The 12,945-nt window shown below is 46.8% G+C and overlaps 1 protein-coding gene across 1 annotated transcript in view; it reads right to left on the reverse strand.

The window, feature by feature from the left end:
* Positions 1-407: 407 nt before the first annotated feature.
* Positions 408-12,945, reverse strand: part of prickle2b (prickle homolog 2b) — a 36,544-nt gene continuing 24,006 nt past the window's right edge. The window contains exons 5-8 of the mRNA XM_084063215.1: positions 11,167-11,370; positions 8,316-8,502; positions 4,083-5,072; positions 408-2,707 (exon numbers count right to left, since the gene is read on the reverse strand). Coding sequence (XP_083919341.1) covers positions 1,641-2,707; positions 4,083-5,072; positions 8,316-8,502; positions 11,167-11,370 — 2,448 coding nt within the window. The 3' untranslated portion in view covers positions 408-1,640. The remainder of the gene's footprint in view (positions 2,708-4,082; positions 5,073-8,315; positions 8,503-11,166; positions 11,371-12,945) is intronic.

Consider the following 12,945-nt stretch of genomic DNA (forward strand, 5'->3'; position numbering starts at 1 on the left):
AAATTATAATAAGCAGATCTGGCAACCCTGGGTGGAGGGCAGGGTCTTCACCACTGCACCACCCGAGCGCCTAAGGATGATAATTCTGAAGTCACTGAACGTACCATCATCTATCTATCTATCTATCTATCTATCTACTGTATCTATTCTGGTTAGTAGGCTATTGAAGAGTGACTCCTTCAACCTCTGTTCTCATTCATTATGCATTAGACAGATGGAGAAGATGACAGATAGCAGGGAGACCAGTCTCTTACACACTCTCGTGCACACCACATGCATTATTATTCGTGCTCACAAACACACACACACACACACACACACACGCGCGCGCGCGCGCACACGCTCTCTCTCTCACGTCACAAACACGACACGTCACTCTCAAGATCTCTCTGAAATACTCTTTTTTATTCCAACTGCAGGATCAGGTCAGCCAAATGAAGCAATGCATGCGTTGTGTTTGTCATGGTCTTCTACCTCTACATTATAGATATTCAATACATAAATGATTCTATCCATACAAAATATAAAAATATGTGGGGCCTCATTTTTACTGTACAATCATATTTACATTGACTTCCTTAACTTAAGTGAATTTATTCATCCATTTACCTATGTACATCACTATGAACCGAATACAATAGTACAGTATATCCTATCATCTAAAACCACACTATACGCATGAGAAAAGCGGGACCGTACTAATGTGACTTGTACCTTATAAACACGGCTTTCTGCATGGAAAGGACGTTATTGTATATTAACTGCACTGCATTGGCTTTCAGAAGCATTTTTGCCTTGACTATAGGATTTGCGCGTGTACTGTTAGCCGCAAAACACTCAGGAGTATTTCTGACACGTTAGATCAGGGGTCTTCAACGTTTTTCAGGCCAAGGACCCCCTTAGCAGAGAGAGATAGAGAGAATAAGCAGGGACCCCCCCCCCCCTACTACATATTGTATAAAATGTTGCAGATTAAACTTTTTCATAGATAGCTTCATAGACTTTTTTTGACAGCACTGTCATCAGCGTTGGATTCATGTTTGATGTGTATTTTCAGGCATTTAACCACTTAAAACCCTCAATACCTAGTAAACCTGACGTTTCCCTCCGTACTTAGTCTGCTCCTTTTTCCCTCCACACCAAACCACTTTGCCCCAAAAAATAGCCGATCTACAAGCTCACAACGCCTCGCAGCGCGAGGCGTTGTGAGCTTGTGGATCTGCCATTTTTTTTTGCTAATGTTCTCCTCAGAAAAGGGATGCTGGAGTTCAAGAGGTTAATGTTAAAAAGATTTGGCGTCCCCCCCACCCCTGTAGTAACTCTGAGCAACCCCTAGGGGTCCCGGAACCCCACCGTTGAAGACCCCTGCGTTAGATGGATAAACATGCAAACATTGGTGCTTTTACACTGTTTACCCGACTTCAGTAAGTATACCACTGTCGACCACACGACACTCAACACTCATCAACACTGAAAAGAAGTGAAGTTGTTTTTTTTAAAACATTTTTAGTTTCAGATGAAATATACTAGTGTACACACACACACACACGACATTTCCTTTAGCCCAGACGTCGGTGTGTGTGTGTGTGTGTGTGTGTGTGTGTGTGTGTGTGTGTGTGTGTGTGTTCGGAGAGAGAACGTTAGGAGATAATGCAGTTCTTGCTTTTCCGCCGCTTGCGGGTGTGCAGCTGCCCGGCGCGGCCGCTGGGCCCGCCCCCCACGCCGCCGCCACCGCCACCGTTGCCGTTGTATTTGTGCATGAGCTCCTGGTTGCTGAGGTAGCGCAGCTGGACGGGCCTGGGGATGGGCTCGCCCAGGAAGTAGCCCTCGTCCTCCGACTCGGAGGACGAGGAGCAGGTGGAGCACCAGTCGTCGTCGTCGTCCTCGTCGTCGTAGTCGTCCCAGGACGAGTACTGACTCAGGCCCTGCGCGCGGCGGCGGTGGTGGTGAGCGCCGGCGTTCTGCAGGGTCAGGTCCGAGGTGGTCCGGGGGCACGGCCGGAAGGGCTGCGGCTGGTACCGCCCGTCCCCGCCGCCGCGGACGACGACCCCCCCGCCCCCGAATTGGTCCTTGTTATTGGCGCCTCTCGGCGGCGGGAAGCGGTCGTAGTCCTCGCGGACGCGCAGCTGCGGCCGCTCCGGGGGCCGTTCGCTCCGCCGCTCCGCCGCCAAGTGCAGGGCGTTCTCCGAGCGGGAGCGGCGGGACCTCCGGGAGCGGTGGTGGTGGTGGTGGTGGTGCCGGCGCCTCTGCGGGGTCTCCCCGGGGTCTTCGATGCGGATCCCGGCTCCTCCCCTGCCTCCTCCGACTCCTCCGACTCCGACGCCGTCTCGGCGTTCGGCGATGGGCGGCAGGCGGGCGGCGTTGGCGCTGCTCACCAGGCTGACACGGTCCTCCTCCTGGTAGGTGAAGCCAGGGGGCAGGTGTGCCACGCCCCCCATGCCGGGCGGGTCGCAGTACTGCACGGGGTACTGCTGGCGGGAGGAGGAGGAGGAGGAGGAGGCGTGGTTGGGGGGCTCCATCTCCATGTAGGGCGGTCCGGCGGCGAGGCTGCGGAGGGACTCGGAGCTGCGGAACTGCGCCGAGGAGTTGAGGGTGCCCGCGATGCTCTTCTCCGACACGTTCATCCCGGAGTCTTTGCTCAGGTCGGGCATGGAGAAACGAGAGAGGTGCTCCTGACGCTTGTTGCCGCCCCTGTCTGCCGAGTTCCCTGGAAGATGAAGAGTAAATAGGTTTTTGTTCATTGTAAAACATTTTTTTAATGTTTTGCTCAAGTGGAAGGATAAAAGTGAAATCAAAATTCAACGTGACAATATGCTGGTATGAGAAGACCATGAAATCCAGCAGAACGTACTCATCGCAATAGCAATACATACGTAACACACGGTACACCTAGCTTCTCCTTAACGCTATGTGACTCTTTCAACCTCTGTTGACATTCTCATTCATTATGCATTAGACAGATGGAGAAGATGACAGATAGCAGGGAGACCAGTCTCCTACACACTCTCGTGCACACCACATGCATTAGCGCTCACACGCGCACACACACACACACACACACACACACACACACACACACACACACACACACACACACACACACACACACACACACACACACACACACACACACACACACACACACACACACACACACACACACACACACACTCTCGCAGTCATCGGGCATTTCTTTCATATTGCCGGTAGCGCAGTCTCTCAACTTTAGTAAAAATAAAGCATGCACTTTTGCAACCAAAACACAACAAAATACACTTTTTGGCCAGAAAATAAAATATTCCCCCGGACATTTTTTTGTTTAGTTACTCCACTGCGCCACCTAACAGGTCTTGTCAATAGAAAAATGTCATTGACGAGAAGTTGTGAGGCTGCTCTACCGGCTGTATGCAGGCAATGCCCGAAAAGTCACATAGGGTTAAAGGGGTACTGTGCCAGTCCCAAAATAACGATTTTTAGTAATCTCTGCGGGTCACTACCATCATTGCAGGTCTTTAGCGGATTCCTGCATTACCCAGAATTCCATTTGTTTTCACCGTAAGGTGGAAGCGTTTCAAAAAGCATTCTTTTTGTTGATTTATACTCTCTGCGGATCATTTCTCTTAGCCAGTGGAGCTTTAGTTACCGTGAGCTGTGTTTTCTTTTGCTGTTGTTTTCAAATCCTATAATGCCATAAAAAACGGCGTGAAATTCCTTTTTGTTAATAGCGCGGTAGTTCCGGGACAAAGAGGAAACCGGTGCATTTCCGTTTCCTCTTGCCGGCCGGATGACGTCATTTTCACGGGAAAGACGCCCCTGTCCACTTTCAATAGAAAATATCTTTATAAAAGGCTTTCGGGGGTAAAATTCATGCAATGGGTGTTGTGAAACATTTGCCACTCACAAAAGATATACAACGTAACTTTATTTTTTTTGAAAAAGTGACCTAGTATTACTTTAAGGAGAACTCCTTGCAACGCTATGGACCAGAGCTACGGTACACCTATTCTCAAACATCTTCCCCATCTCTCCTTGACAAATCTAACCCATGACCAATGCAGACAGACAGAGCCCTGTAAACCAACCTGTAGCGTTGGAGAGGGCCAGAGACTCCACGGATCCTCTCGGGGTCTGCTCCAGAGGCGTGAGCTGCTCGGCGAAGCTAAGTGCGTTGATGGGGTTCCTGCTTCTCCCCTGCTGGGCGGCCGGCGGCACGTCTCTGTCCCTCTGGAACCCGTGCAGGCTGACCGAGCGCCTGTCGGGAGAGAAGCCGTTGTGGTGATGATGCTGGGAGCCGTGGTGTGCGACGACGGGCATGTCGCCGAAGCTCTGCTGGCCCCTCAGCTTGGGCGGATAGTAGTCCTCCGGTGGTCCGCCCGGCTGGTGGTGGAACCAGGTCTCGTTCAGCGAGTGGCCCTTCAGGGCCGAGATGGGCGGCCTCTTCATCACGCCTCCGTTCTCCTTGACCCTGGGCTCCTGCTGCTGCTGTTGGCCGTTCTGCCCGCACGAGGCGGGGTTGTTATTGTTACTATAGGCAGTCCTGACGTTGCACTGGCTGAGGAGTTGGAGAGGGGTGGGGTTGGCGCCCGCGGCGGCGGGATCGGACTGGGAGCGACGGACCTCGTAGGGGTAGCAGTCGGCGCCGCCGCCGCCGCCGTGGTCCTGGCTCTGCCACGCGGGCGGCTCGCGGCTCAAGCTGGGCGTCTGGCTGGAGAGGCTGAGGAGATCCATCTGCAGGGACAGCGGGTCCACCTCGCCGGAGAACCTCGCCGCCTGCCCGCCGCCCGTTCCTCCTCCTCCTCCTCCTCCTCCTCCTCCTCCTCCGCTCTTTCCCGCCTTGGAGCTGCCCCGCCTCGACTCTCTGGTGGAGCGGGCGCTCTGGAAGGCGGAGTCCGAGGAGTCCCCAGAGCCGTTGGGCTCCTCCCCCAGGCTGCAGGAGCGCGAGCAGAAGATCTGGCCCTGTTTGGGCAGGAAGGGCCGGCCCAGCAGCGAGCGCTTGCACCGCGCGCAGCAGAAGCAGCCCTCCGTGGCGTGCCAGTGTTGCCCGTCGTACGTCATCTGACCTTGGTCAATGCCTGTGTGTGTGTGTGTGTGGGGGGAAAGACAAGAGAGGCGGTGGTGGAATAAGTACTCACATTTTTTTCACTTAAGTAAAAGTAGCAATGCCACATTATAAAAATACTCTATTTCAGGTGAAAGTAGTTCAAGTGTTCAAAATGTTACTCGAGTAAAAGTATAAAAGTATTGGCATCAAAATGTACTTAAAGTACCAAAAGTAAAAGTACTAAAATGTTTGAAAATAGCAGATCTACAAGCTCACAACGCGTCGGCTATTTTCAAATAGCCTATGTATAAAATAGGGCTAAAGTGGTTAATGTATGTTTTATAATATCATATTTTTTATCTGCAAAGTAACTAAAGTTTTCAAATAATTGTAGTGGAGTAAAAGTACAATATTTGCCTCTGAGATGTAGTGGAGTAGAAGTAAAAGTATTGGAAATTGGAAATACTCAAGTAAAGTGCAAATGCCTCAAAATTGAACTTAAGCTGAGTAAATCTACTTCGTTACTTTACACCACTGCAGAGAGGCATGCGCGTTTGTCCACAGGGAATGGAACACTGACTTGAGCCCATATCATTATCCAAGAGCTCCATATAAAACACTGGAGCTAGAGTTAGAAATGTGCTTAATTAAAAAGGCACTTTTATGGGAACGGAGTACAATATTACAAGTCGGTGTTTGACTGAGAGGGGGGGGTGAGAAAGCGGAGCCTTGCAGCACTAACACTTATCTGGGTTTAGGGGCAAACTCATTACAAAGCTTGCCCAGCGCTGTATAAACACATTGCATTTTAAGTATGTTTGGAGTTGTCGGAGGGGAGAGAAAAAGCAGCTATTTGCTAATGGCTGCCATCTGGTTCCAGTATGTTTTCCGATGGTTCCAATTTATAATCAGTTGGGGTTTTTTTTTTCGAGCCAAATACTTTCCTGTATCCTGTCTGACGAATAATTACAGAGCAAATTTGTCGAGTGGGACGTGCCAAGTCACAGCTGGGCATCCTGAAGAGGGCTATAGGTGCACAGCGCGCACACACACACACACACACACACACACACACACACACACACACACACTGTACAAGCACTCCCCCAAAAAATATCTAAGTCTGTTGTACTTTGTAAGTGGCTTGCTCAATACTACAGTATTTGCCTCATGAAAATATTAGGTTAGTAAATGATGTCCCTGAGGTTATCTATGATCTACAATGTAGATTATGAATAATAAGATATCTGACATCATGTCGATTATTTTAACCCATTAAGACCTGAGATACGAATTCTACAAATGTCCTCTAAATCCTAACAGTTAATAATAATATCAGTGGTTCTCAAACTTTCTCATGTCAAAGGACCCCCGAAATTAAATGTATTTGGCCGCGGACCCCCATATGAAAATATTTGAGTAAAAAAAAATGCTTTAAAATGTATATATATATTCAAAGATTTGCACCCATTTTCAAGATTTTTCAAAAATAGCAGATCTACAAGCTCATAGTGCGGCACTCGGTGCCGCGCTATGAGCTTGCAGATCTGCTATTTTTAAATTGCCAAAGCATGAAATAATGGCTAAAGTGGCTACGCAGATGCGTTCCCGGTCTTAATGGGTTAAGTGATATGTTACATGTCTGTGCTACACACCTGTAAGCTAATCATCCAGAGCTGCGTGGCCTTACCTGTGGGGCCACCACAGGTGGCCGCCATTTGATGACATATCAGTCATTAGTACAAAAAGTGAAAAGAAAAAGCCACAAATCAGCTATAGGCCACATGACGTCTCCTCGAACTCGTTTAATTCCCCCAAAAAACTTATTCTCGCACAATAACACTCCAGCTACGTCAGAAGCAGACGCCCATTCCTCTTACATCATGGGTTCTTCAACGATTTTCAGGCCAAGGACCCCTTAGCTGAGAGAGAGTTGAAGCAGGGACCCCCTGCTTCAACTTTATGCGTGTTGCATAAAATGTGTTTCAGATGAAACTTGTTCATAGATTTCACGGATAGCTTCGTAGACTTGTTTGACAGCACTATCAGTGTTGTGTAAGTTAAAGGGATGGTTCACCACCGAAAGGACTTTTTTTTCTCTATCGATTGGTCGCCTCATGGAGACTTGAATTCATGGATTTTTTGTTGTTGTTTTTGTCGCATTCCTAAGGCAATAATTTGATGACCGGCAGAGGTTCCGGTAGGAGACAGAAAGAGCCTCCTTTGTGTCTCCTACCGGAACCGCTGGTCATCAAAATATTGGCTTAGGAATGCGACAAAAACAAAAAAATATCCATAAAATCAAGTCTCCATGAGGTGACCAATCGATAATTTTTTTTTGTTTTGGGTGAAATATCCCTTTAATAATATCCTTTTGTTTTTGTTTGTTTAAACATAATCATATTTTCTACTAATATGTTGGATTCATGTTAATGCTTCGGACATTTAACCACTTAAACCATCTGTACTTGACCTTTTAATCTGTACTTTTAATCTGATCTGCTCTATTTACCCCTCTACACCAAACCTCTTCTCCCGAAAACAGCCAATCTACAAGCTTTGCCATTTTCAGGCCAATGTTCCCCCCCAGAATAGTGATGCTGTGTCACTTTTTGATTTGAGCTAAAAAGCATTATTTTACACTTTGGCTCGTAGCACGGCACTCCTATTTTTGAAAAATCATGAAAATGCAAATCTTTGAATATATTGTTTTAAAACATTTTTAACTCAAATCTTTGCTTCTGGGGGGTCCCTGGAACAACATATTGTGAGATGGGGGTCCGTGGCCAAATACATATCATTTTGGGTGGTCCTTGACATGACAAAGGTTTGAGAAGCACTGATTATAGCAACATACGTTTTTTTTTCAAAAACCTGTTATGATTTAGAAGACATTTGTAGAATCCCCCCAGAAGCAAAGATTTGAGTTAAAAAATGTTCGCTTTAAAAATATACGTATTCAAAGATTTGCACAAGAAATCATGATTTTTCAAAAAAAATAGCAGATCTTGTCGATCTGCTATTTTTTGAAATGCCCAAAGAAATCTAAAAACCACACCCAGTGTGAAGAGAGTGGTGCCTTTGAATTAGTGTAACTGGTTGCATCCTTGTGTTGCACTCAGCTGCAGCTGTTGAGGCCGTGCTCAAACGGACGGAAGGACGGACGGACGGACCGACACACACGGTCAAGTGTAGGAGTGGCTGGCACCACTCAAAAATGTTCCCGGTCTTAATGGGTTCATGTACAAAGGCATGGCTGTGGCCGGCTGTATACCTATGTGTTCCCCGCAGGAGTCGCAGTACTCGGCGTACAGGGACTCGAAGCAGGTGCAGCAGTACGGCCGGCCTTCCTTCATGATGTAGCGCTGGCCGCCCAGCACCGTCTCGCACTCGAAGCAGCAGAAGTGCTTCATGTGCCAGTGGCGGCCCTCCGCCTCGGTGCACTCGTCCGCAAAGATGATCTGAAAGAGGAAAGACGGGAGGATGAGACGGGGAGGGGGGGGTTTGTCATTTATCACAAATCCCTAGAGGGAAACACTTCCTGCTTATTCCGGTGAATAACAGGACAAAAGGCTTTTGCTGGGTGCTGGTAATTCTTGGGTTTTCCCCCCATCCATCCACCCACCCAACCAACCAAGCCACCCCCCCCCCCCCCCCCCCCGTCCCACTTTCTCCGCTCTGCAATGCTGTTATTAGCTCATCCTTTGTCACTGCGTCGCCGTTTGGTGGAAACCTCGTATGAAACCGTTTTTTTTTTTATCTTTATTTTTTAACACAACAGCCAGTGCCAGCGTTTTTAACATTTTTTCTACCCTTTTCAAGTAGTCACAAAATATTTTCTGTGATCACCGTCCTCACGGTGATCCCCTCATTACACACACAGGGGTCTCGTAGAAAAAAAAAAAAAAAAAAAACATTCAGTAATCCGCTCCATAGTTGCAGTCGAAAATACATAGTAAAAAACAAAAGGTACACAGGAGCCGAGATACAGGCCTTTAAAGTAATAAGTTAACCAGGAAGTGGATAGGAGTCTAAATCTTTGATAAATATTTGATAAATGAAATCTCCTGGTGCTGTGAAGGAAAACAATTTTTTTTCTATATATATTCTTTTCACTCAATGGTTGGATTATGAAAAATGGCCAGGGCCGTTTATGGCACTCAATGTGTTAAGATGTGGGCTTGTACATCGGCTATTTTCGCGACTTCTGTGCGACACCATTGAAGGGCGAAGTAGGACATTCATTCGCGAAAGAAACAACACAAGTGTGAAATGTGGAGATACAAGGTTTCTGCCCGACAGCAACGATTTGGCTGCAGTGGGTGGCTAATGGGGAGTGGGGATCTGGAGAATCGCTAATCGTGCCTTTACTTTTAATGATGGTGCTATTAAAACTCTTGATTTGTCTTTTAGTGCCATGTCCACTGAAGCGCGATGTCCCTGTCACCCTCTTAAGAGGGTCATCCTGGCCAGACCACGTTACTGAGAGCTGACCCCATGAAGGAGTAAGAGAGAGAGACAGAGGGTGTGTGTGTGTGTGTGTGTGTGTGTGTGTGTGTGTGTGTGTGTGTGTGTGTGTGTGTCCACCTGTTATAAATAGCCGTGACAGTGCCACTGTCCCACATTAAAGCTAGGCTCAAAGTAGGCTATGTGTGTCAGTGTGAGTGAGAGAGTAACACATTTCCCCACTTTTACAATATGGACACAGTATAGTGTATATTAGGGGTGTGCCGATGTGACACTAATTTCACGAAACGATACGATACGATAGTGGGCTCAGCAAATCGATACGAATCGATATGATATATGGCACTTTTTTATTATGAAAATATATGGGGGGGGGGGGAAAGCAAATGCAAACAAATACTTCTGTTTTTGCATTATTCAGACATGCAAACTTGTAGCTTTTCAGCTACAATAGCCGTTTTGAATCCAAATAGGGCAATTGTGTGACACCTGAGCCGAAAAAAAACCCCAATATGTTGTCATCTTTTTCACCTCAGGTTTTTGAAAACGATCTTTTTCCCCCCCAAAACGATACATATCGTCACGAAAACGTATCGCGGGACGATATATCGTATATCAGTTAATTTATCCATTTGTACACTCTCAGAGTTATTTACTGTATGTATATACATGCATGTATGTATAGTGTGTATGTTATATGTATATGCATCTATGCATGTAAACTATGTGTATGCATGCATACACTTACATGCATACTGTATGTACGTATGTATGTATGCATGTTATGTACAGCATGTACAGTATGTGTGTGTGTGTGTGTGTGTGCGTGTGTGTGTGTGTGTCGTTACGGTCGAGGCGAAACCTTATCTCCCGATCTCCATGTTTCAAACGTTTTTTCCCTCATAAATCAATTCCCAACTTCTTCATTCAAGAGCGTCGCGCAAAAAGCAGTGAAAATAGCAGATCTACACCCTCACAGCGTGTCGCGATGCGACGCGTTGTGAGCTTGTAGATCGGCTACGTTCACTGCTTTACTTAAGGTCTCTGTCGGGAGGAAACCTCATATGTCCAAAACTGTTACTTTTCAGGGTTCAAAAACAGCTTAACCCATTAAGACCTGGGACGCATCTGTGTCATTTTTAGATTTTAGCTTAAAATAATTATTTTACACTTTGGCTATTCAAAAATAGCAGATCTACAAGCTCATAGCGCGGCACCGAGTGCCGCGCTACTTGTAGATCTGCTATTTTTGAAAATTCAAGAAGAATTGTGCAAATCTTTGAATATGTATATTTTTAAAGCGAACATTTGTAACTCAAGTCTTTGCTTCTGGGGGGTCCCTGGACAAAATATTTCGAGATTGGGGTCCACGGCCAAATACACATACATTTTGGGGTCCTTGACATTAAAAAGTTTGAAAACCACTGACATAGCAACATAAGTTTTTTCAAAAAAACTGTTAGGATTTAGAAGACATTTTGTAGAGTCGGGAAAAAAACGCAAAAAGTTAGAATATGGAGACAAGAGGTTTCTGCCCGACAACAACGCTATAATAATAAGGATTTTGGACAGGATTTGGACGTGCAAGGTTTCAACCCGACAGCGGCCATATGCGCCACGGTGCAGTGTGTTGTACGCGTGCAGACAGACGGGCGTACCTCGTCGCAGGCCGTGCAGCGTGGTTTGAGCCTCTCGGCGTGGTGGCGGCCGCAGTAGATCTTGCCCTCCTGGTAGAAGTAGATGAGGTCCACCAGCAGCTCGTCGCAGATGCCGCACACAAAGCAGCCGGGGTGCCAGCACACGCCGTGGCCCGCCCGCGACGCAAACACCGCGATGTCCCCGCCGTTTATCTGGCCTCCGCACTGAAAGGGTGAGAGAGAGAGAGAGAGAGAGAGGGGGAAAGAGAGAGAGAGCGTTAATGCGATCATCATGTGTTAACCAATTAAGACCAGAGGCCGATTCTACAAAATGTCTTCTAAATCCTAACGGTTTTCTGAAAAAAACGTATGTTGCTATATCAGTGGTGCTCAAACTTTTTCATGTCAAGGACCCCCAAAATGATATGTATTTGGCCGTGGACCCCCCATCTCAAAATGTTTTGTCTCCCAGAAGCAAAGATTTGAGTTTTGTCGACACTGCCTAAAATGCTGTTTATCGGTAGCGGCGGAATAGCAGATCTAAAAGCTCTACAAGCTCATAGCGCGGCACCGAGTGCCGTGCTATGAGCTTGTAGATCTGCTATTTTTTGAAAAATCTTGAAAACATTTTTTTTAAAGATATCTTTCAAAAAACTGTTTAAAAAAAAACGACAGACCTGAAGGTCAGGACAGTAACGAGGAGAGATATCGAGGACAGACGGAGAGAATTGGGTGAGAGAGTGATGGAGAGAATTGTTCATATGAAGATGGGCGGGCGATGATGGCGGGGGGGGGGGGGGGTGCATGAGAGGGGCGAGAAAGAAAGAAAGATGGTGGCAAGAGGAAAAGACGGGGGGGTAGGTGTAAATGAAAAGGAAGAGCAAAAAGAGAGACAGAAAGGTCAGGAGGGAGATTTAGAGAGGTGGGGAAAGGGATGGATGGAAGGAGGTGGAGAGAGTGTTACAATCGGGTTACCTAACTGGTGCACGGCATACGGCTGCGGGGAGGTCATGGGGGGAGGGGAATGCAATCAATACACAACAATCTGCTCCCTCGCCCCTGGGGTGGGTGGGGGTGTGTGTGTGTGTGCGTGCGTGTGTACCTGATGGGGCTGAAGTTGTAAAAAGGTTTATACCGAGAGTGTACAAATGTAACCAAATGGACCCGTGGGTCCATTTGGTTACATTTGTACACTCTCATATATTTCCATCACATGGCGATGTTTCCACGATAAACTTGTGATTTAAACGTTTTTTTTCTTCTTCTAACTTCCTGGAATTGTGTTTTTTTTTACCTGCCCTCAATCATAAATTGTGATTTTTTAAATTTATTTTTTACTCTGTATTTGTGTGATGATGATTTTGAACTGTTTGGTGCAATTGTATGTGTTTATGAATTGAATACAATGACTATCGTTGGTGAAATTTCATGCCATATATCGGAGTGCCGCTCTACGAGCTTGTAGATCTGCTATTTTTGAAAAATCTTGAACCTCAGGTCTTAATGGGCTATTGTAGAGGCTAAGCGTGTTCATATCGTTGCCCTTTAGAAGTCACCAGAGACAGAGAGCCCCCTGCATCTAATATATCACAACAAAAGGCCAGAAATGGCAGCAGAACGCTATTCAGAATGCCTGTCACACCAACCGCAACGGCCGGAACGACGCGGCTTTGATACCGTTGCGCTCGATTCACCGGGAACGCCACGCGGAAAATGGTATTTCGAAACCGAGCGACGTTTTTTTTTTTCAGAGCGTTTGTCATTTCATTCGCTTCCTTTCACGATGAGAGATGGTGTTTA

Source organism: Gymnoscopelus microlampas (genome assembly GCF_963454915.1).
Source record: "Gymnoscopelus microlampas genome assembly, chromosome: 7".
NCBI lineage: Eukaryota > Metazoa > Chordata > Actinopteri > Myctophiformes > Myctophidae > Gymnoscopelus > Gymnoscopelus microlampas.